The 23,146-nt window shown below is 47.0% G+C and overlaps 3 protein-coding genes across 3 annotated transcripts; 1 reads left to right on the top strand and 2 right to left on the bottom strand.

The window, feature by feature from the left end:
* Positions 1–527: 527 nt before the first annotated feature.
* On the bottom strand, positions 528–4,415 carry FAM180B (family with sequence similarity 180 member B). Its single transcript, XM_009933125.2, has 3 exons — positions 4,264–4,415; positions 2,327–2,406; positions 528–1,743 (listed from the first exon to the last, which is right to left on the bottom strand). Exons 1-3 carry the CDS (start codon positions 4,328–4,330, stop codon positions 1,297–1,299), a joined length of 594 nt encoding a protein of 197 aa, XP_009931427.1. The 5' UTR covers positions 4,331–4,415; the 3' UTR covers positions 528–1,296.
* Positions 4,416–9,756: 5,341 nt separating this feature from the next.
* NDUFS3 (NADH:ubiquinone oxidoreductase core subunit S3) lies at positions 9,757–15,407 on the bottom strand (the record flags this gene model as incomplete). The annotated part of the gene is given in 8 exon segments (XM_075427130.1): positions 9,757–10,002; positions 11,216–11,335; positions 11,615–11,740; positions 13,673–13,822; positions 14,100–14,197; positions 15,094–15,175; positions 15,178–15,299; positions 15,302–15,407. Coding segments are annotated over 8 exon segments (972 nt in total), but the record flags the coding sequence as incomplete, so codon positions are not given.
* A 26-nt stretch (positions 15,408–15,433) lies between these two features.
* Positions 15,434–23,143, top strand: KBTBD4 (kelch repeat and BTB domain containing 4). Its single transcript, XM_075427419.1, has 4 exons — positions 15,434–15,482; positions 17,353–17,973; positions 20,685–20,791; positions 21,368–23,143. The coding sequence occupies exons 1-4, from the start codon at positions 15,464–15,466 to the stop codon at positions 22,226–22,228; spliced, it is 1,608 nt and encodes a 535-aa protein (XP_075283534.1). The 5' UTR covers positions 15,434–15,463; the 3' UTR covers positions 22,229–23,143.
* The last annotated feature ends 3 nt before the right edge of the window (positions 23,144–23,146 follow it).

A 23,146-nucleotide genomic window follows, 5' to 3' on the forward strand; every position in this document is an offset into this window, starting at 1 on the left:
AGGCAAAATGAAAACCAGGCTACAAACAACCTGCTTTATGAACTGTGTAAATCTGTCTTCTGTCACAGCCCTCATCTGACCTCTAAAACCATTCTCTGTGGCATCTTGCTTCCAGGCTTCTTATTCCTGCCTCACCATTTCTCCTCGCCATCTGTTGGGCAACAATGGCTTGGAAAAAGATTAACTAGGTCAAAAGCTAGCAGTTCCCACTTTGAATGTCGCACATGCCTCCTTTGCTGAGCATGGAAGATTAAGAGTATATTGATGGAAAGGAAATTATGGATCCCATCATCTAAGCACATGCAATGAATGTTCAAAATTAATGTACGTATAATGGCAGCGGGAAACCTAGTAGAAATGAGAAAAAAAAATCCTCCTGTGTAGATAACTACATTTATTTAATTCCACACTGAAATGTGTAAGATAGAGAAAGGTTAAAGATCTCTTTCCATAAAATAATCGTGTTTCTGATTTTAAGGATAGAGATTGTATATTTATTATATTTGGCTTGTAAGGTGCCATAGCTGTACAAAAAAAAAACTTCATAGAAGAGGTAAAATCTGCTGAAGAAATAACTAGGTCACTATCCTTAAGAATTGAAATGAGATTTAAGGAAGTATATTCCAAACCGATAACTGACACAAAGCAATGTACGTGTGTAAATATGATATGCAAATACTAGAAGGCTTCATGGAATACATACATTTTCAGGTTGTTTTCTAAAGAAAAATGAATACATGAGATGGGGAATTACAATGGACACATAAAATGTGATGTCACATGAGCAGAAAGCTGAAGTTAAGTATGTGACCTATATCATGAAACACAACAAAATCTGTGTAGCTGGTTACTGGAGAGCAGAAGAGAGACTGTATTTGGCTGAAACCACAGGGGGAATGTGAGGAGGCTGAGCTGGGTTCTCTGAAATGAAGTCAGCTAGGACACCAGTGTAACACCCTGGAAAAAAACTGCCAGGGCACCTCACCAGCAAGCATCAGTGATCAGGATAGATAACACATCTGAACAGCACTCCCCACTTCAGCACAGCTCACTTAAAAACCAAAAACAAACAGGAAATAAAAACGGAAAAGGGTGAAATGCACTTTATAGTTTTGCCCTATTTCATTTAAAAATAAAAACTTGTGTATAAATCCTTAGAGGGTTGCCAGTGCAATGCAGAAAGCAGGACAAAAAGATGTGGTGTATTTGTACAAAGTCCCGGATAATGTGGAAAGCGTTCAAAATAACCAAGGATGCAGCTGAAGTCAGGTGTGTCCTTGCTTACAGCAGTTTCCCTTATTCAGTGTCCCTCTTGGTCCTGGGCAAGTTAGAACGATAGAAACGTTTCAGAGATGCTAAATGAGAAGGCTTCTCCTTCCAGGGCCAGGAGGCCAGGAGGAGGGTGCTGTCTGCAGGGCACAGCCCCTTGCACAGGTCACGAAAGATTTCATCGACCAGCTGAGAGAAGAAGCTAATCCAAAGATTTTTATCCAGACCCTGCACAGAGCGAACCTGATAGGCACAGTAAACACTGGTGAAAAGGAGACGGTCAAACTCTGTTAGAGGCAAGGGGGTATCGGTCAGTGAATAGTATCTCAGATGCTGCTCAATCTCTATCGGTGTTTTGGGAACTTCATCCTCCAAAATCTGCATGAACCGCCGTGCCGGGCGCAGGGAGGCCAGCTCTTCATCCTGCAGCCGGACTGTCCCGTTGGCCTGAACATCCAGCCCTCCCCAGAGCATCTGGAAGAGAAGAGCAGCACGTGTTCGGGAAGCCCAGCACAAGCCCTCTGCCAGTTGTAAGCGAGCTGTAAAGCTGTCTGCAAGGCTGCCAAATCTCGGGCTGGACCGAGAGGCGGCCGCTCCCTGACTCGCTGCCCACGGCCCACCCAGTCCCACTCCACGTCCTTCTCCGCCAGCCCCACACCCCTTTTCTGACCGGCCCCACACCTCGGTCTCCCCATGGGGCCCCTCCAGCTCTCGCCTCCCGCCCTCCCTCTCCCGCCGCAGTCCTGCCTGCAGCGGCTCCCCAGCATGGCCACCTTGGTGGGGGGCTTGGTGGGGGAGTCACCTAACCCAGCGGGGATGCTCCCTTGTCTCACCCCAGAGGGGTCAGGTGCCGTGGAGGGGGTCGGAGCCCCCTTCAGCTGCACCCCACAATGAGAGGGAGCACAACCGCAGTCAGGGCATCGCTGAGGCGTTTTCCAGGTGCTCCCAAAATCCGGCAGGGATGAGAACCAGCAGAACATGAGTTTTTATGTGCAGGTGAGTGGGAGCACGGGCGCTAACAGTGCCTTGGCCCACGGGCCCCCAGCACCCAGGAGACCTCTAACATGATGTCAGCATCCTCCGGGCTGCGATGGACTGTGTTGGCGCTGCCACCGTCCCTGCTGTGAAGATGTTCATCTGGAAGACATCAGGCAGAGTTTGGTAGTGCAAGACCATGGCCCCTCCTATTTATTTTTGTCACTTGCTTGTCAATAATGTCTTCAATATTTCTGAGCTGCAGCGCATAGCTTGCCAAACGTGACAGATGCTGATCACGGGATTTTGACGAGTAAAGCAAGCTGTTTAAGAGAAGCAGAAGTGGTTAAGGGAGGCAAGTGTAAGTTTTGTATATGACAGCCCTTAATCCTGCCAACAGAGCTAAAGCGTACGGCAGCAAAGACACTTGCTTTGACAGGCAGCAAGGAAGCCCCTCGCACAGAGAACAGGTGAGTTTTGAACTGGTGGGGTTTGGTTGCTTAGCAGCTTTTGCTGGAGAAAGTCATGCTGCCCGATGGAAGGAGGGTGCTGGGAGGCTCCTCAACCTGCTGGTGGAAACATAACCCGATGCTTATCGTGGTTTTATACTTCTTCCCTGAGCATCTACTGCTGGCCGGGGCAGAGTGTGAGGGTAAAAGAAACCGGGGTGGATCCATTACGGCTCTTCTCACGTCCAGCTAATTCCTTGCTGGGCCACCCAACATCATTTAAACTGTGAAAAATTGATACCAGGACAGAGGAATGGGAGTTTGTTAATATGAGAGTCACATTAATCCGAAGAATTCTTCACTTTTCATTTGCTAATAGTTCTAGTGCTTTAACTTTTTGTATTTGTTTTATGATTTCTTTCTTTGTGAAAAAGGAGACACGAGAAGCCTCGGTCCAGGACTATGAGCGGGAGGCTGCAACCCCTCCCTTCTCTGTGTTGATCAGCATAGTCGTGTAGCCAAGACTCTCTTCTGCTTACAGACTCATCCTGCACATCAAGAAACATGAAATGGAAAAAGCTCGTATAAATCAGTACGCTCTCTGATACTTTTTTTTCCATTTTTATATGGTTGAAGGGGTTTTTATATAAAAAAGAGGGAGAATTTGAGTACTCCAGAGTTAAGGTCAGCAGGTGCTTATAAAAAGTAGAAAAATTATGTAATACTGTATTTGTGTGATGACTACTACCAAACCCTGCTTCCAACTTCCCATTCTTGATCAAAGCTTTCCAGGGAGATGTAGGAGCTGCCTGAAGAAGTGCACTGCCACCCCCCAGGCTGCGGAGGTTTGTTTCCCTGCACAGCTGCAGGCTCCCTGATCTAAGCCAGCTGTGGCTTTGGAATGTAAGCAGGGATGTAGCTGCTCTTTTCTACTCCTCCATGAATGTGCCAGCAAGGCTTTTAGCTCAGGTGAAAATACTGCATCATGTGAAAATTTATTTGCTGGGCTTCTCTCTGCTGAGTGATCTGCTAGGTTCACAGATCCCTCTGCTGAGAGAGATCTGATTGGCTCCAAAGTCCGTGAATTTTTTGAATAGCTGCCAAACTGCTGTTATTAGTAACTGTCTCATAAATAAATGCAGTGTTAGTTTTTTGAGTAAAACAAAAATTAAACAAACCATAACAAATAATGTATTGAAATAATTACATAAATATCCTCTGGAGATGGGAAAATGGTCCCTTATTTTATCATTCAACAGGAGTTTTTTTCCCCCTAAAAAGCACCTAGAAAACCCACAAGCGTTATTGCAGGAGCAGACTTCTTCAGTGGAGACCCAAGACAACCTTCCCCCTGCCACCAGAAACAGCAGCAGATCTTCACCCTGCGAGCGGGCACAAGTGCCTTCCCCAGTGAACAGCCCCAGCTGGGAGTCCAGCTCTCTCCCGTGTCAGCACAGCTAGCGGAGGCGTCCGAACGGGTTTGAAGAAGCAGGCCAAGAGTCGCGCCACTGGTGCTGCACGAACATCTGCCGAGCCAAGCAGCCGCGTCGCTAGCAGGTGCACATCCTACCTGTCAGCCTCTGGGATCCAGCGAACACACACAGGATCAGCCAGGCGCTGAACTGCGGCCGGGCCATCGCAGCCCTGCGTGGCAGCAGCTGCCACCCCCTCTGCGAGCAGTGCCCTGCGTGAAGCGAGAGCAGTTTGCTGTGGCGTCTTCAATCGCTGCTTCTGGTCCCAGCAGCCTCTGTTGGAATGGAGCCATCTTTCTGTGTTTCTGGTTGCAGTCCTGGGAAGGGCTTGCAGTTGAGCTTGCTGACCCTGAAGGATGTTTTCCACCATACTCTGGAAACTTGGAAGACTTTGTTGTGAAGTTTTTGGCAGAATAGTTTAAGCTTCTTTTCCAAAGACTGATTTCGCATTGCATTTTGTTATAGGAAGCTGTTAGTTGCAAGAGATTTCACTACATGTGGTGATTGCCTCTGAAGAAGGGAGGACCTCCCCGTCCCTTCCACCTCCGCACAAGCCTCCGTCACCTCCCTGTGACACTTCTGCTCAGCTCCTTGGCTTCATTTTCAGTTTTCCTTTTTCCTGAGTTCGAAAATCTGCAAACAATCCTGAAATGTCACGAACAGATAAGGCCAGCAGTCTGTGCAGATTCATGGAAGGGCAGTAGCAGCCAAAATACACAAGCAGGCAGAGGAAATGTCACTTGTTCAGTTCTGTATCAAACCTCCCAGAGGGAGAACTCAATATACTGACCTAGCAAACAGCAAGGATCAGAGCCAGTCGGGCTTTAGCACCTCATCGTCCTCTCCTGTGACAAGACTTCTGGGCTACGATGAGCATGGTCTGCCTTAGATGTTGTGAATTACACGGACAAAACTTCATCTGATTCCCTTTGCAGCAGGTATCTGTTCCCCACACATCTTTGCACTTCTATTTGTGCCCAATCCCCAGTCAAGCTGGTCTGTATTTCTACTCTGTGTGGCACAGTATGGTCCTTGGTTCTCCAACAGGTTCTGAGATGCCAGAGTTGTACAAATATGTAATAATATGTATAAAGAAGTAATTATACCATCTCCCTGGGGTTAAAGGGGGAAAGATGTCTGCCTGCAAAAGGGAGGAGTTGGAGGGGAAGCACATACTTTTCCGAGCAAGTTACAGGGTGGCGGTTTGTAGTGACTGCTGTCACCAGATAGTTTACTGAGAGTAGGGTGATGTTCCAGTCAGTAAGCTGTCAGTGTGCAAAGCAGCATGTCTTCTGAAACTTCCAGGATCTGCAGCTGTACGTGGCAGTAAGTGGACTCGCACCAGCTATGAAGAAAACAAGCACATAATAGAAGAGTCCCAGATTTGTCACAGGAGGAGGGGCCTTCCATATCCAGAGCCATTCTTACCTTCAGTTTGGATTAAAATAAGATCTCGTAGCCTTGGCTATCTTGAAGTCAGGCTACACTTCTTTCAGTTTTCATTATTTCCTGCTGCTTATGCTTTGGTTACATCCCTGTCTTCTAGGATAAGATACCTTTTATTAAACTGTGCATCACATGCGACCCAAGAAGCAGACACTGATGACCCATCTGCGCAGCGAGATTGATGTGACTTCTGGTTTGTGCCAGTCCCTTGCAGTCCACGGTGTACACATGACTTTGTCTAGAAGTCACTACGCAAACAAACCCTGCGTCTCACGGGCCATGAAATCGCCTCCCTTTAGCATGCAGCACGTGACACAAGGAGGACTCCAGGCTTTTGGCCAACATCTGCGAAGGCCATATATGATTTTCTCAACAGGAGAAAATGCTGCAGTGCCTGGAGGAGGATACCCATGTTGGTGAGAGGGAGAGGAGAGGAGACTCAGTGGCTGTGTTTAGGTGACTGACACAGTGGCAAGCAGGGACAAGCATCAGCTGTAGATGCTGCCTTGAGCTGGGGGGATTTTGGAGAATTGCCTCACTGTCCTGCACAGAAAGGCAGTTGCAGAGTGACAGACATACACCTTAGCTGTTTGTAGAGCAGCAGTAGTTTATGGTACCCAGAAACAAGCCTGAGTTTCTGACAGCTGCACGTAGTCCCAGCTTGTATGACTGCAATGTCAGGTGGTGCACCTTCTCCCCCCGAGGGGTTTTGTCCTTGCCAGGTATTCACAGCTGAGCGTGCACAACCCTGCCCCTCTGCACCCCCCGGTCACGACGTCTGTTGTAGGAGCAGGTTCAAAACACCACGTCAAGCTGGGTTTCCGCAGGGGCACCTTGACAGTTTCACCCTTCCCACCATGACCTCCTGAAGCAGGAAGATAGGAAAGGGGAACAAGATATAAGGGATCAAAAAATACAGGAGCTGGCTGGATGCTGGTTGAGGCACAAGGTGTGATTGATACAGCACCAAAAGAGCCTCTTTGGGAGGGAGGTTTCTTTGAAATGGGACTGCAGGGAGACAGGCAGCATCTTCACAAAAGGGAGAATCTGCTTATGGAGTTGGAGAAATCTCTTGCTCTGAACATTTCACCCAGAATGTGGGGAGACCACAGTCCCCAGCCTGGGTCTGGCAGGTGCCCAGAGGAGGAAAGATGAGGAGAAGAAAAAGGTTGAGGAAAGAGGGGAAGGAGGAAGGACACACACGGCTCCCAGGGAAGGTGAAGTTTGAGTCACTGGAGAGAAAGAAGGAAGAAAACTTTGAGGGAGGCAGGAGTGAAGCGCTGACTGTAACCAGATAGGACCTCCACCGTTCTACTGCTGTTTTCCAGGTATAGTGCTGCTCGTCCTTATGCAAATGCTTTCCTTGTCTTTTTTTTTTCAGTTTGTGAGTGGAATCCACTGCTTGAAAGAGGAATGGGCTGTGTAACACTGACAGAGAGGGCCCCATCCCACTGCACCCACCGCTCAAAAGGAACCCCCCCCTCAGGCCTCACACAGCTTGGAGAAGATGTCATGGGATGCGGCGTGATGGGTGACGTGGGGCGTGCCGTCATCCAGCCTGTCCCTCAGTAGTCCCATAAACTCTGTTCTGCAGGAGTGCAAGGCCCAGCTGAAATCCCCATCTCGATTTTGACTGGAGATCAATCACAAGAGCCTGTACAGCCTGTCTGGCCATGGTGCAGGTGGACACCCTGGCACTATCAGTAGCCACAGCCTCAGGGAGGAGGGGCTGTTCATCCGGCTGTAGGGAGAAACGCCAGAGGTCTGGAAAACACCAGCGAAACCTGCTCAGCTGGGGAAGCTCAGCATGGTGACTGTGCATCATCACCTGAAGTCTGTTTGTCCCCGCAGGACCAGAAAGTCTGTCTTCTGACAGCATGTCTGTAAGTCAGCTGCATCTGATTTGCATCTCATACAACATCCTCCTACAGCTGGGAAATCTAGCCCAGGCAAACAAGCCTCATGGAGGCTGGCAGCATGGACCAGGCAGGGACAGAGGATTTAGAAGACAGCTTTGTGCTTGACCAAGCTGACCACAGCCTTGCCCAGCATGAAGCAAATGCCCACCAGCCACAAGGAACCCTGAGCGAGCAGGCTGCATAGGCGAGAAGGGCCCCTGGAGCTCAGGAGCAGTGGATGTGCCATCAGTTGAGGTAGTGTGCCAACACTGGCAGCGCTTTGTGAGGCTGTGCAACCGCTTGTGCCCTGGGATAATGCGTCTGGGTGAGTAAATTGCACTCCCATAACCTCTGAGGCTTCTCTAATGAGAAGAGATTTGGATCCATTAGCAACTATTCTGTATATTAAAGACCTACTGGAGCCAATGCCTGTCCCCACAGGGCTGCCTACTTTTCCAGTACACACATTCTTCAGCAAACCTTGCACGTTGTCTAACTTGACAGGGCGTTGTGTCTAACATTTCTTGATGTTGCGTCAATCACATTCCCCCTCTGCACAAACATTATGCTTAAATGGCAGTTTTTCTTCTGTTCCTGCTACCATCAATCTTCTGACTTCTCGTACTGGAAACCGCATTTTTTTTACAATGCACAGACCATGAGTCTTGGCATGGCGCCTCAAGCAACCTGGGACGGGGGAGGGAGAACGTGGCGGGGAAATGTGCTTTATAAAGAATTTTCACAGTGACAGAAGTGGTGCCAGGAACTTTTCCTCTTGTGCAATAGACATTGGCATGCAAAACCAGCCACTGCAACAGAAAACAGAACCAGCTGTGGCACATGCTGTAGGAAGGATTATAAGTGCATTTCCCATTTAATCAGATCAATTGATGGCTAAGAATTGTATAAAACCCCAAACTTCTGCTGGTTTGTGTTCCCTTCTCTTTCCTCTTTCCTATAAAGAGCTACAACTTTTAAGGTACGTGGCAAATGCTATTAACTAGAGAACACTTCTGAGTCACATCCCAAACACTGCTGGCCACAGCAGCCTGAAACAAATTAAAAAGAATTTAAGAAGCTGATGCTTACAAGGCTGGGGTGGAAGCAAACATGAAACCTGATTCTTACCATACAGTTCAGCTTTTTATTCTTGAGAACAGATCATATTCTAGTCACAATGAGTACTTGTCCCTTTTTTTTCCCTTAACTGAATTTATTATTGTCCTATTCCTTCCTCTGTCCCATACTCTAACTCCCACAAAGCCCTTTTTTAATTAATGCTTGTACAATTTAAAAGCTCAGTAGCAATTTAGGGAATCTCTACCGACAGCTTGTGAATTATTTTATGAAATCTCTTATACAAGTGTTCAGATGTTAATGAGGTCAGTCAGCTTTCTGATGCAGAACTGCATTACACATTTTCTGGACTAAGGACAAGGGATGTCAGTAATTGATGACACTGTAATGTAATCCCATGCAAACAGGTGGTGGGTGGACTGAAACAGTATTTTTCCAGCTTTTTTTGGAGAGAGCTGAGATTTTCCACAAGAACAAAGATAGTGGTAATGCTATTATATCATACAGCTCAAAATAATCAGAACAGTGACAAAAAGGCATAGACTCTTGTCTATGGCACAAGGGAAGGGAGATATTATTGACAGCAGGACAAAGCACAATTTGGAGATGCTGGAGAAAGTGAAGACTGCTTGATTGGGAAGAAAAAGCCAGCATGAGGGAGTGGCACATGAGAGGTTACCTGCAACAACTCCTTCTGCCAGGAGAACGGGCACTGACCCCAGGAAATGCAGAGATTTCCACGGTTGTTTTGGTCTGGATCCAGGTAGATCTTGTGTTGTCCCAACTGTACCAGAACCATTTACAAAAGCTTTGCCTGATTGCTGTACTATGACGGTCCTCCCAGCGCTCATCTCGGAGCTGCGATACCGCTGTCCCATTGCTTAAGCTACACAGCTGCACCAGTAGCCTCCTAGTGAGTGCTCAGGTTATGATTTATGCCTGCAGGGACAGCTAGTAGAAGCCGTGTATGTAAAGCATCACAGCCCCAGGGAATGCCTGGACTCCACTCAATTTGCAAACCAAAAACGACAAATCCTGTATCTTACAACCCAAAGCAGCAGATAAACATCTACCAGTTGGATTATGAGGATTGTAAATTAGCATCCCTCACCCCATGCTTTTCATCTAGTTTGAAAACAACATTATTCATGTGACCACAACAGACAAGAATCTCATATCAACTTTTATTATCATAAATACTATGTTAGAAGAGAAAGGATGGTGCTATGCATCTGCTCCATTCTGCTGCTATTTTGCATCTTCTTTCTTGGCTCCTGCTTCTATTTTCAGGGGTTCTGGAGCTACACGATAGGCAGGAAACGCCTCCCAAGGACTATTCAGATCAAACTTGCGAAATTCCTGAGATAGCTCCACAGGCTCTGCCACTACCCGTTTCACTTCATCATCATACCGCACCTAGAACAGTGCAAAGGACACAGGCCAGTCATTTTCAGAGAGTCCCCATAGCATCTCTGCTGTTAGCTGTACCAACCCAGACCACCCTCCGGCGCAGGCAATCCGACTTCCTATGCCATGGATAGGCCACAGGCCTCTGCCGCAGCTTCAGTTCCCCTCATTATTAAACAAGAGCCACCAGATGCCACCCAGGCCTCTGGACTCTCCAGCAAAACCCTCCTCTTCGCTATCACGTCCCTCAGATGTCCTGACTAACCACCCAGAATTAGGAGTGCCCAGCCTACAGTCCATATGGAAGCCCATATGGACTAACACATTTAGTTTGTCGTATAACAAAGGAATTTCTCCTGAGTCACTGAAATAAGGTGGCCCATCCACCTGGCATAGCTGGGGACTACTCTCATGAATCTTTGTAATACGGCAGTTTGTCTGGTTTTAGTTGTGCTTCTTAACATAACACTCAGTACACGGGACAAAATGACAACCAGGGTAAAATGTAGGTGAGTACCAGACACTTCTGACTGGCTTGGTTTATCCTCATTGTGCCAGTCCACACCTCCAAACCGCAGCTCAGGAGATGCTGCCTGGTCCTCACTTGCAGGATTTGCTCTTACTTCTACTTTTCTTTAAATGCTCTGTTGCTTGCCAAACCTCACTGTTTTCTCCCAAGACTCAACTCAGCCTTAGAACTGCACCAAATATGACTGCTTCTGCAAGGCGGTCATCCAGCTACCAAACACGCTCATTGCACTTGTGGTTTGACATACAAAGGTAAATATTTGATAAACGGCAAGAGTCAGTTCAGCTAGACTCTTATAATCCGGGCCTACAAAAACTCAAAGTGGAGTTCCAACTGCATTAAGATCAGTTCAGTTTTTTATTCCCCTAGGAATCTCCAGTTTTGCAGTGGAAAGTTTAACCTCCCAGCAGACGTGCTAAAAGCAGCAGCACTTTCTCTTCTCTGTCTTTGGTATACAGCACAGGAAATTTGCTCACTGTCTCTGGCCTTAGACTGCCTTATTACAGATGATACTTTGTGATGACTTCAAATTTCCATGCAGGAGATCTACACAACTCCTCTGGAATACAGACAAGCGAAACAACCTTAGTGCCTTTCGGACAAAGGACTGTCAAGCAGTCACATCTCTGTACTGAAACTCAGCTAAGAGTACTGGAGAGATTTGATAACTTTACAAATGAGCCTATCTCCTACCTCCACATAACCAGAGAGTGGGAAGTCCTTCCGGAAAGGATGGCCCTCAAACCCATAGTCTGTGAGGATTCGCCTTAGATCAGGGTGGTTGGCAAAGAAAACACCATACATGTCCCAAACCTAAATGAAAGAGAGACAAGTAAGTTGGATTAGAAAAAAAAAAAAACCTCGTATATTATGTCCATAAAATTTCAGTTACATGCTTGGCTTTGTGCAGTGCCAGCGAAACTGATGCAGGAACTCACTCAAAAGCAAATCAAACACCCTTTTACCTAATGCTCTGAAAAGGTAGCCACGGAAACACTTCTCTCTTTCTTCCTCATGGCCCCGGGAATCAATTTAATCAGGAAAATACAACCCCTCTCCACAAAGACTGCTCCCAAGTCCACTGGCACTCACCTCTCTCTCATACCAGTTTGCTGCCTTGTGCACAGACACAGCTGAGTCAACAGGTGTCAGCTCATCGGTGTATGTCTTCACACGGATCCGACTGTTGAACCGCAGAGACAGGAGATTGTACACAATCTGAAGCAGAATAAAAGGCGGCGTTGGTCTTGTATGGCATTTATGGAGCTCTCTGCAGTACAGTACTGGATAAGCAAAGGCACACAAAGACTATTTCAAACAGACTTTATCAGCAGAAACCCATTCAGTGCTTCAGAGCTGGGCACTAAAAGGCACTATCACAACCGAGGTTCCGATAGCTTATCACCTCGGTCCTTCAAAGTGTAACAAAAATGATGCAGTATTTAGAAAACGTGACTGATGAAGAAGAGCTGAAGCAAAGACCGATACTAATTCTTAAGAAAAGAGAACACTGAAGGGATGGAGACACTTGACAACAGTCTTTCAATAGTCTGTCACCAAGAAAATGTCTATCAATTACTCTCAGAATCCAGTGGGAGAAAGCTAAGAAGAAATACACTTAAATTTTAGCAAAGAAACTGGATACCAGGCAAAATTTCTAACTCTGCTGGTGATGAAGTACCGATAAAAAGGCTGCTTATGAGGATCATGAGAACCTCCAGGAGCGGGAATACTTACTACAAGCAGACTGAAAAAAAAAAACCCAAACCTTTGTAAGAAATTGTGTAGTCTTGTTTGATACTGCCTCTGTGAAGATGGCTGGAAAAGGTGAATTCATTAAGGTCTGTATTTCTATTATTTCTATGAATCTACTACCTTGATTTTTGAAAGAAAAGTCCTGAATTAAAAAAAATCTTCAACTTCTTCAGAGACTGGAGGTCTTCGAGTTAATGAAACTCTCTCTACAACTCTCAGGATTTTTGCCTGATCACAAGTTACATTACTAGAAGTCAAAGCTGTTACTAGTAAAGCAAGAAGGAGCTGTATTTGAAAACAACAGACACCTGATTAGGTAATATAGATAGGGCAAACCTGCCACTCCTTGCTTTCTGAACAGCTGCTGACAAGTGATTTAATACCACAAGATAAACCCAAGGAGGGGAATAATCAGCTACATTTCATTATCCTTGTTATTTGCTGGGAACTAAAAATCTACCCAAATCTTGCCCAAAAGACAGTCTGCCCAGATAAGCCAAGGTAAGACAAACATCACTTCATCCCTAAGGCTGCCTAAACCACATTCAGCCTCCTACAGCGTGAGCCCTACACGTTTTCTGCCACTGTCTTTTACAGCTCTTCCAAAGTTAAACTACAACTATGTCTTGCAACAATATTGTGAGCAAAGCTTTCTAATAGTAGGCAAGAAGACAGCGTGCCAAGTCTGTGCTTTCCCCAAAGATGTATCTTTTCTTTTTCTGTTTGCAGCTGCAATTTTTCTGCAGCTGAAAAGCTATACAGTGAGATATTCAAAAGCACCTGTGGGAAACAAATCTCTAAAATTCACTGAAAGTCAGTGGAAGTTCAGTGCCTGACATTCTGGGAGCTTTCTGAAAATCTGCCTCATCTCCTACTTGGTCCCAACTTTCAGGGAATGTTTTTAGAACAACTAGACAGTGTTTGGTTTTTTTTTAAAAAGAGGAAAATTGTGAAGAAGATTGATGGGATTTAAAGAAAAACGTGATCAGTTGTGTCAACAGTAGCTGACAGCCCTAAGCAGAAGAAGGAAGAGCACCAATTCACACCTGGCCAGAAAGAAGTCTCCAGACACTTTGGTCAAACCAAACCAAACCAAACAAAAACAAACAAAAAAAAGAGACTTTCAGCAGAGCACAAAAGAAAAGCCAGACTAAGAACCCATGCAGTATCAGTTCTGCTACTGATCAAATCTTGATATATACTAATATTTGAAATATATAAAATATATTTCAAATACTGCTTCCATGATCAACAGATTAAACAAAACACAGCATTTCAGAGGCGATTTTCTTTTCGCTGTCAGAAAGCAAAAAACGTGGTCAGAGCTGCAACCACACCCACAGCCATCAGCACTTGCGAGACTCTCCAAGTCCCGCACCCACGAGCGGTTCTTACCTCAAAGCGGTACTGCCGAGACGGGACATCGACAGCAGTCAAGTCAGCCAAGGATTTGAACTGGGCGTTAGTGTGATCACGAAGGAAGGTCAGAACCGGGATGATCCCATCTGGATGGATCAAAAGCTCCAGCTCATTGAAACAAGTCACCTGACAAGAACAGGGTAAAGGGCATGAGTACAAACACTGACAGGACGGAACGTTACGCTGAACCCCGCAGAACACCCAAGCACAGGAAGCATACGGTACAGCAGATACACAACGATATCAGATAAAGGGGCTTAACAACAGCGGCAACTTTCATGTAATTCTGACAGTCTTTCTTCCCCAGAACAGCTTCCAAAAGCAGCTAACAAACAAGCAGTGTGTTCACCGGGTCCTGCTCCCACCCACCCCTCCCCAGAACAATTTCTCAAACAGCACCTACCTGTACTTGCTGGATATACTTGGGCAGAATCTCAGCCACGTACTCCCCAAAAGCACACAGCTGCTTCTGTTCTACTTCATTTTTTGGTCTGACAGTAGCTAAACAGAAAAATAAAGTTCCCAAGATTATGGCAGGGAATACAGAAAGCTATATAAAAAAGGGCAGCAACTCCCATTCCTGACTTAAAAATGTCTTTAACCAGTCTAGCTGCCTCCCAGTCGCTCTGGCAGAAGCCAGGCAGGTTCAGGTAACCTGCAAAATTTATTTATTATTAATTATTATTTATTATTATTTATTTAAATACAAAGCTAAACACAACATATACGCATAGTGGAATACATAGGATGCTGTGACAGAGACTAGACTATAGCAATGTCTGTTGTGGCATGCAGAGTATGGCACTAGAGACTCTGATAAGGAAGGAAGCTTGTGTCAGCGCCAGACAGAATTCTTTTTCTGTGCAGTGGAAATAAGCAGGAGGTACACCCCAATGAGATGATGGCGAAGCAAGAAAGGAAATGAAAAAGCGAGAGGCAAAGATGACAGAACAATCTGAACTCAGGTACTGCTGGTGACATTCAGCCTGGGCCTAGAAAGGACCTTTTCTTCTGCACAAAACAATCCCGGCCAACACCTAAGCAACCCCCTCGTCACCAACACACCCCAAGATCTCACGGCGTGGGGGGCGGTGTCTGGGTGTTTTTGTTGTTGTTCTGATTACGAACACTCCCCAGGATCCAGAGCAACGCGGGGCTACGAGCTGCTGCCCAGGCGCACCCCGCGGCAAAGCGGCAGGCACGGGAAGGGCCGCGGGGTCGCCCCCAGAGCCGCCTTCCCGCGCGGAATCCAGCTTTCGGCCTGACAGGCCGCGCCATCTCCCGAGACGCTCACCAGAAATGTGGCCCGCTGCCGCCGAGCCGGGACTCGGCAAGGCCGCCCCGCCCGCTCCCACTGGCGCCCCGCCCCGCTCCCGCCGCCGACCCCGCTCACTCACGGCGAGTCTCCGCGGCGGAGCCCCCCGCCAGCCGGGCCTGCGCTGCCGCCGCCGCCGGGGCTGCGCCAGCTGCGGAGAGAAACGCACAGGTCTCACCGCCCGGCCCGACCCGCAGCCACGAGCCGGCCGAGCCCCCCCGCCCCCGGCGCCCTCACCTCGCAGCGCGGCCCGCGCCAGCCCCCGCGCCGCCGCCGCCAACATCCCCGCCGGGACCGAGGGGCAAGGGCACGGACCGGAAGCGGAAAGCGCCGCCGCGCTCCGCCTGGGGACGCTTCCGGGTCGGCGGCCGGAAGTGCCTGGCGGCGCCTGGCGCGGGGTGAGGGGCGCGGGGTGAGGGGCGCGGAGGAGCCGCTGGGGCAGCGGCGGGAGGATGAAGGGGAGCGCCGCAGGTGGGTGCCGCGGGGCCGCGCTGGGGGTCGGAGGAGCTCCGCTGCCCTGGGGCGGGCTGCGAGTCCGGGGTCGCTGGCGGACGCCCGGGCTGAAGCAGCGCTTTGGGGCGAGGTGGCTCTCCGGGGGAGCGGAGGAGGGGGGTGTCTTCGCTTCTCCCGGCGTTAACTTTGCGTTTCCTTCCCTTCCGCTCCCCGGTGGCCGGCGCCTCGCCGGGCCCGCGGCCCTGTCAGGGGCCGGGCGGGAGGCGTGCAGGTGTGGCCGCCCCCAGCCTGGCAGGGCGCAGCCCGCCGCTTCGGTGGCTCAGCGTGTGCCGGGAGTGCCAGGGTCCGCTTCGTGGGCCGCCTGGCTGTTCCTGCGCCTCCGTCTCTTCGTTGTGGAGATGCCACGGGTGCAGAGGGGAACTTGGCGTTTGCAGAGCAGGGTGTGGGGTTTAGGGCAGTCTTCAGCCGGCGCTGGCGTTTCTGCCGTGACGGGGCTCCAGTCCTCTGGAAGCTGTGCAGTGCCGAGAGGGCAGAGCGGTTCGTCCGTCCGTATCCCGGTGCTCCAGCGTTCTGGGCTGCAACTCCTGAGCGCCATGGCCGGGAGGATGAAGAGCTTTCATTGGAGTGGGAGCCGATGTGCGGGATCGGCTTCGCCTTGGAAAAGCTGGAAAAATAGTGCCGATGTGTTCTGTGCTAAGTGCAGTTCCTCCGACACTTGCAGACTAGCATATAGGTACTTTTCAGACAGACCAGAACTGCTGTAAAATCCCAGTAAGGGTATAATTAAGGCAGGCCACCATCAGGGGTGGGACAGACTTGTCCAGCCCATTAGGGATGTAGACGCTACTTCCCGTGAACAGAACTCAAGCAGAGAACTTAGGAGCCCTCTTGTATCAAGCAGAGCTGTTGTGAGAAAATGCACGTTTGACAAAATAAAGCATGGAAGAGTAGCTATGAATCTCCTGGAGAAAAATCCTCATTTTGGGAAACATTGTACTGGAAGTGGTCAGTATGAATTGAAGAAATTTGTGATATCAGTCACCATGGCTCATAGTTGAGGTGTTAAGATTTAAAGTGAATGCACATGGGCATCTGTTTGCTCCTAATGCTGTCAAGAGCCACATTAAAAAAGACCTCTTTTCCATAGCAGTCCTCTGGTTCAGAAGCTTTTCTGACCCACAAACGACTTGGAGGTCTGCAAACAATCTCCTGCTGAGGAGTACCTCCTAAGAGGTGTTCTCCTTACCACTTAGGAAACACTGGCTAACAATATCTAACAGGTTATTTTGCATGCTGAAGGTGTCCGGTGCATTGACAAACTGAGTATAACCTTCAGTTACCTGATTTGCTTAGCTTGAAGGACTGGTGGTTACGTCTGGCAGACTGTTCGCGCATCTTTTCAGTAAAAAGTTCACCTTACTTGATACCACTGCACAGATTCGTCGTGTTGGTTTTGGATGGTAATTGACTCCTTTTGATGAGATGAACTGCTGCTTGTGCTCATCTAGCCCGGCTATGGTGCTGCCGCATTCTTTGGCTTTGCGAGCTTCCTAGGGAGGTTGCTGGACTTTTCACTTGAATAACTGTTGCTGCATTTCTTTGTGTCATCGAAATGAGTGGTGAAAAGTACGCACATCTCCCTGTTCTGCTGGGATGTGATGCTCACTGCACTGGAAGTTTAGTATATATTATATTTTGAATCATGCCAACTTCTCATTTGTTGCTTGAGATTATGAAGCTCAAGCAGAAGTTTCTGGCTGCACTGTTTATATTCAGTCTGAAATATGCTAGCTTCTTACCAATGTGTTTGATTTTTCCCTGTACCCTGAAGTACTGCATAATCTTGTCAGTGGAGAGAGAAAGCCATACAATAATTGTGATTTTACAGATTGCTGGAGGTCTGATCTGTGCAGCACCATGGACTCGTCAGAAGAGACTGGAGGCTCCTCTGCAGAAGAAAACTACTTTGTGAACTACACCTTTACCGACCGCTCCCACTCCGGCCGCGTGGCCCAGGGTATTATGAAATTATGCTTGGAGGATGAGCTCTTTGCTGATGTTACAATATCGGTTGAAGGCAAAGAATTCCAGCTGCACCGTTTGGTCCTCTCGGCTCAGAGTTGCTTTTTTCGTTCTATGTTCACTTCCAACCTAAAGGAGGCCCACAACCGGGTGATTGAGCTGCAGGACGTTAGCGAGAGTGTCTTTCAGCTTCTTGTGGACTATATTTACCATGGGACTGTAAAGCTGAGGGCAGAGGAGTTGCAGGAAACCTATGAAGTGGCAGACATGTACCAGCTGACTGCCCTTTTTGAAGAGTGCTCCCGTTTTCTGGCCCGTACAGTGCAGGTTAGGAACTGTCTGCAGGTCATGTGGTTGGCAGATCAACACAGTGACATGGAGCTCTACACAGCTGCCAAACACTGTGCAAAGTCCCATTTGTCTCAACTGCAAGACACAGAGGAGTTCCTACACCTGCCTCTCCGCCTACTGACAGACATCCTTACAGGTAAGGAGTTCTTGAGACTAGCCAGGATGTGGGTGTAGAAACACACTTTCAGAGAGTCTATCAGGGATTGAACAAAACAGGTGGAAAGATCCAAGCTTTCATAACCACTGTCTATTCAGAGGCTTAGCTGAGCAAAGCAAAACATTCTGGATAACTTGATCAGAAAAAAACCTAATAGTTGTCACTGGACATGAAGCATCTAAGCTATACAAAAGGGACATAGAGGATGCTGGTAATTCGCAGCAGTTCCTGGGTGAACAGGTCAGAAGTATTAGAGGTTTTTTTAGACATAACTTAGTAACTTTCAACAATTTGTTGTACTTTTATTTGCATTAAAAGTAAAGAAGCCTTACCAGAAACAAACATCTTATGAAAGTGTTTTTGTTTTTTTCTTTAGTTCATAACCATTTAACATAGTAATGCAACAACTCAGCATTTTTAAGAAGGCTTGAGCAGGAGCCATATGTTAGTGTTATTAACCATTGTATATAATTGTTAGGATTATTTAGGCTAGGCACTCAGCTGACTGAAATAGAGGCATTGTAACATCTTACATAATACAGTAATTACCCTTCTTGTAAAGGTAATAACCTTCCACAGTAATGGATGCAATGACTCAGTGCTGTGAAGGATGTGTCAACACATCAACTAGTTTGTCCAACTGCCACCAGCCCTTAAGGATTCTCTGCTGCCCTAGTAGGTACAGCCAGTACTTGAAAAACCTCTCCATGATGCCGCAGTCACAACTCCATTTTTATGCATTTATATATCATTGCTAGAGGAAGCAAGAATGTGGAAGAGGCTCATACATTCAAATGTGCTGGACTTGGGACCAGAGAGATTGCCCCTTTCTTGCTTTAATTAAATGATTTTGTAAATGAGTAAATAACTATATGTGTCATGTGTTTTGTATGCTGTTACAACAGTAAACCTACCGTGATTGGCTTCTTTGGAATACTGGCAAATGGGTCCATAAGACTTAAAATAGCCTTTAAAGTTGATGCTATGCATGTGAGTCGTTACAGATACTGCATTGTATTATCTCTATTGCATCTGAAGAAATTCACAGTTAAGACCCTATTGAGAATGTGTACTGGTAACTAAAAAAACCTGTGATAAAATTAGAGTAATTTTGATAAGCATCTAGCTAAAGTTTTTAAACTAAGTTGTGAGTTCATTAAGAAAAAAATTCCTAAAATCATGAAATAAAGCTATAGAGGTCAATCACAGAATCACAGAATCACACAGAACCACAGAATAGTAAGGGTTGGAAGGGACCTCTGTGGGTCACCTAGTCCAACGCCCCTGCCGAAGCAGGGTCACCTAGAGCAGGCTGCACAGTACCTTGTCCAGGCGGGTCTTGAATATCTCCAGAGAAGGAGACACCCTTAACTTCCTAGGGATTCTATGTAGTAACCATCATTTTAGGACTATGGCCTTTAGTGTTTGTGGTCCTCAATGAAAATAACTGCTCAATAAAACTTTTTTTTTCCGTGCATCATCTATTAGCATACATAGAATCACATTACTCTATGTATGCTGAAACTTAGCTCATAAAATGGATTAAAAGCCAAAATATACTTCCAACTGCTGGTAGGAAAAATATTTTTCAATTCCTGCATGTTTGTGTAGTTAAAGGAGAATTAAATAGAGGAAGCTATTACTGTCAAGGATTAAAATTAATTTCATGAATTGGTAATTTATTAAGCTTGCCTTTTGTTGCACTCTAGGACGCATTTCAAAATCAAAGTTTTTCCATTTAACGCCTACATACAATGGACTGCTTACGGATATCCTTTGTACTACTAAACAGAGTTGAAATACCTGCTTTTGTTCCACACTTTTTCTCCTCCCTTTCAGTACAGACAAAAGTGTTGGAATTTGTCTGATGCCTTCAGCATCGTTGAATTCGGGGTTTGTCATGAGAGCAGACTACAAGATCAGAGAGCCTTCGTACTGAAGCCTCTCAGTGAATACAGGCATAATAGCTGGCTTTCAAACTGGAAGTAAATACTTAAAATTTTCTAGGTAATGTACTGACAATGATGATGCAATAGTTTGTGTTTGCAAAACCAAAACTTCCAACTATGTCCAGAAACAAGCTGAAATCTGATGCAGCCTGTTGAGCATTTCCTCCTGTCACACTGCTAAGGAAAGCTATAATAGCTCATTGGGGATTTCCAAACGTTAAGAGGATAGCAGCAACACCAGATGTTCAGCCTTGAGGGTCAGCTGTCTGACACTGCTCAGAGAAGGAAAATTTCTGCAAATGACTTTTGCTAGATAAGTTTTGCTAGACAGATTTCTAGGACCAGCCAGAAAGAAAGTCAGCTGCTGAGATTCTCAAATAAGAGAATCTTTTTGCCTAAATGCTTAAATAAGAAAATATTTTTCATCGTCACAAAGCATGTAAGTTGTCTTTCCTGCCCTCTTTCTCTCAGACATAGATTCCTTTGTCAAAACTCATCCAAAGTGCTTAAGATCTGGCAGCTCTGTCCTCTGATATTTATCCAAACTCTTTTCATGTAGAAGTCTGGCTGGCAGTGCTGATCATGCCTGCCAAGATCTATAAACCCCTGTATCTTTTTTTCCTCTCTAGAAGGTAGGTTTTGTGGTGGGAGTGGGGGGAGGGAATCGCAGGAAGAGGATGTTCCTGAGTATATACACCTTTGTCTAGATATCATAAATGCCTTTCTGTCCCCAAACCACAGATGGCGTTCCATGTTCTCAGAACCCAACAGTTGCCATAGAAACCTGGATCAACTTCAACAAGGAGGAGCGAGCGGGCTTTTCAGAGACGCTGCGATCAAGTCTGAAGGTATAAAATGACCTTCTGTTCCAGGGTTGGTGTAGCGCTTCCTGGTTTCACACTTCCTAAGGCAGGGTATTCTGCTCACAGGTGTGACTTGAAAGTTGCAAAACACAAATGTCATTGAAATTCATGGTGCTTGCATGAGGAATACTTTCATTGTCATAAATAGCAAGCCCACTGACAGCTTTTTTTAATTTCACCTGAGGCTGCTTTCACTGGTGATTTGAGCAATGCCACAATTAACTTACTTTACTAGATGCTCAGTTACCAAAGAGACCATTCAGAAATCTGAGTTTGGCATTCCCATTATAATAACTCTACTCCATCAGTGATGTAACCAGCCCTTACGTAAACCACAGACACTTGGGTTTTGGCAAATTTTGCTATGTCAGATGCAACTGATATCTTGAAAAGGCTTTGAGGCTCTGAGACCTGAACGCCTTAGGGTGGCAGGACTTGGGAAGCAGGTCACATGCCTCAGGGCCACAGGTGGGTCCTAAAGTTGAAAAATTCGGTCTTGGGCATCACTGATGTTTGTGTAAACAAGTCCAGTTCTGCTGACACAATCCTCCTTTCTCTCAGGTGATTGGAGAAAATGTTCACATCTATCTGATTGGGAAAGAGTCGTCACGTACACATTCACTCGCTGTCTCTCTGCATTGTGCCGATGACGACTCCATAAGCGTGAGTGGCCAGAACAGCCTGTGTCACCAGATCACTGCAGCCTGCAAGCACGGTAGTGACCTGTACGTCGTCGGTGGCTCCATTCCACGACGCATGTGGAAATGCAACAATGCGACTATAGACTGGGAGTGGTGTGCCCCTCTGCCCCGTGACCGGCTCCAGCACACTCTTGTCTCTGTGCCAAGCAAGGATGCAATATATTCACTGGGGGGGAAAACTCTACAGGATACTCTCTCTAATGCCGTTATATATTACAGAGTACGAGACAATGTCTGGACAGAGACCAGCCAGCTGGAAGTAGCAGTCTCTGGAGCGGCCGGTGTAAACCTTAACGGTGTCATTTACCTGCTGGGCGGGGAGGAAAATGACTTGGACTTCTTCACCAAGCCCTCTCGGCTAATTCAGTGCTATGATACCAACACAGAGAAATGCCACGTGAAGCCATACGTACTGCCTTTTGCAGGGCGCATGCATGCTGCTGTGCACAAGGATGTGGTGTTCATTGTAGCTGAGGGGGATTCGCTGCTGTGCTATAATCCCCTGCTGGATAGCTTCACTCGGCTGTGCCTGCCAGATGCCTGGAGCTCAGTACCGTCCCTCTGGAAAATTGCCAGCTGCAATGGCAGCATCTATGTCTTTCGCGACCGCTATAAAAAGGGTGATGCAAATACTTTTAAACTTAACCCAGCCACCTCTGTTGTAACAGTCACAAGTGGCATCAAAGTGCTGCTCACTAACCTGCAGTTTGTCCTGGCCTAAGCGGGCAAAACTGGCCCAGTGATGGAAAGGGCAGCAGTGGTGTTCTGCTGTGCAGCTCAGAGGTACCCACCACCCTCAGCACCAGTCCCAGCTACTACGAGCTCACAGCATCCAGCAAAGACCCCATCCTCTATACCTGTGCAGAGGAAGTACAGGCTTTCTGGCTATGGGCCTGTTCTTTTACATAGCACTATTAAAGTTGAACTGCTGCATCTTAGATTTCAGATGGACTAAATGCTATTACTTTGATCCCTTGGTGATAAGCTGCTTGCGTTTGAGGCCCAAACTGCAGCAAATGGCATTTTTAGCCTGGAACCAATCCGCCAGTAACAAATTCTGTGGCATATGGACAACGTCCTCCTTGGCCCAGACTGTTAGTTTTAACTGCCTGGGAGACTGTGTGTTGCTGCCATGTCGGTCACAGAGTTAGATGTGCACTGTGTCCTCCAGGGATGCCTCCTTTTAAACATTCCTGCGTCCCTACTGCAGAAGGAGGGACTGGCAGAAATATTTACAACAGTTGGATTCCAGAGCTGACCCCAAGACCTTTAGTAGGTTGAATTATTCAGCACTTCTCCTAAAGAAGTGGTAACAAACTGGGAACTTGCTTACTGCTCTGTGATGACCTAGCATAAAGAAGGAGATTGTTTTTATGAGCATTGCCTTCCTTTACTGTACAGGGAATCCCCACCTGTAATCATCACGTAGTGTTGGTGAAAGACGGAATTAAGACCACTTCCTCCTACCCCTCTCTGTTGGCACTGTAACCATTTGAGTAAGCATCTGAATAAAGTCTCTGCTGAGACAAAGTTTTCTTTTCCTTTGCTGCAAATATTACACAACTTCCGTGGGTTGCAGTTCGCTCAGCACTGATACTGTGTGTGGGAGAGAAGAACTATGGGGTTCCAAGAGAACTAA

Source organism: Opisthocomus hoazin, chromosome 7, assembly GCF_030867145.1.
Source record: "Opisthocomus hoazin isolate bOpiHoa1 chromosome 7, bOpiHoa1.hap1, whole genome shotgun sequence".
NCBI lineage: Eukaryota > Metazoa > Chordata > Aves > Opisthocomiformes > Opisthocomidae > Opisthocomus > Opisthocomus hoazin.

What these genes read in the sequence shown, in the direction of transcription:
- FAM180B (XM_009933125.2), bottom strand. Translation starts at nt 4,330, where the DNA reads ATGGCCCGGCCGCAGTTCAGCGCCTGGCTGATCCTGTGTGTGTTCGCT. An exon ending in TGGATCCCAGAGGCTGACAG is followed by an intron (nt 2,407 to 4,263) that starts GTAGGATGTGCA and finishes GATGTCTTCCAG; the next exon opens with ATGAACATCTTCACAGCAGG. An exon ending in ATGCTGACATCATGTTAGAG is followed by an intron (nt 1,744 to 2,326) that starts GTCTCCTGGGTG and finishes CTTCTCTTCCAG; the next exon opens with ATGCTCTGGGGAGGGCTGGA.
- KBTBD4 (XM_075427419.1), top strand. An exon ending in ACTGACAGACATCCTTACAG is followed by an intron (nt 17,974 to 20,684) that starts GTAAGGAGTTCT and finishes CCCAAACCACAG; the next exon opens with ATGGCGTTCCATGTTCTCAG. An exon ending in CGCTGCGATCAAGTCTGAAG is followed by an intron (nt 20,792 to 21,367) that starts GTATAAAATGAC and finishes CCTTTCTCTCAG; the next exon opens with GTGATTGGAGAAAATGTTCA.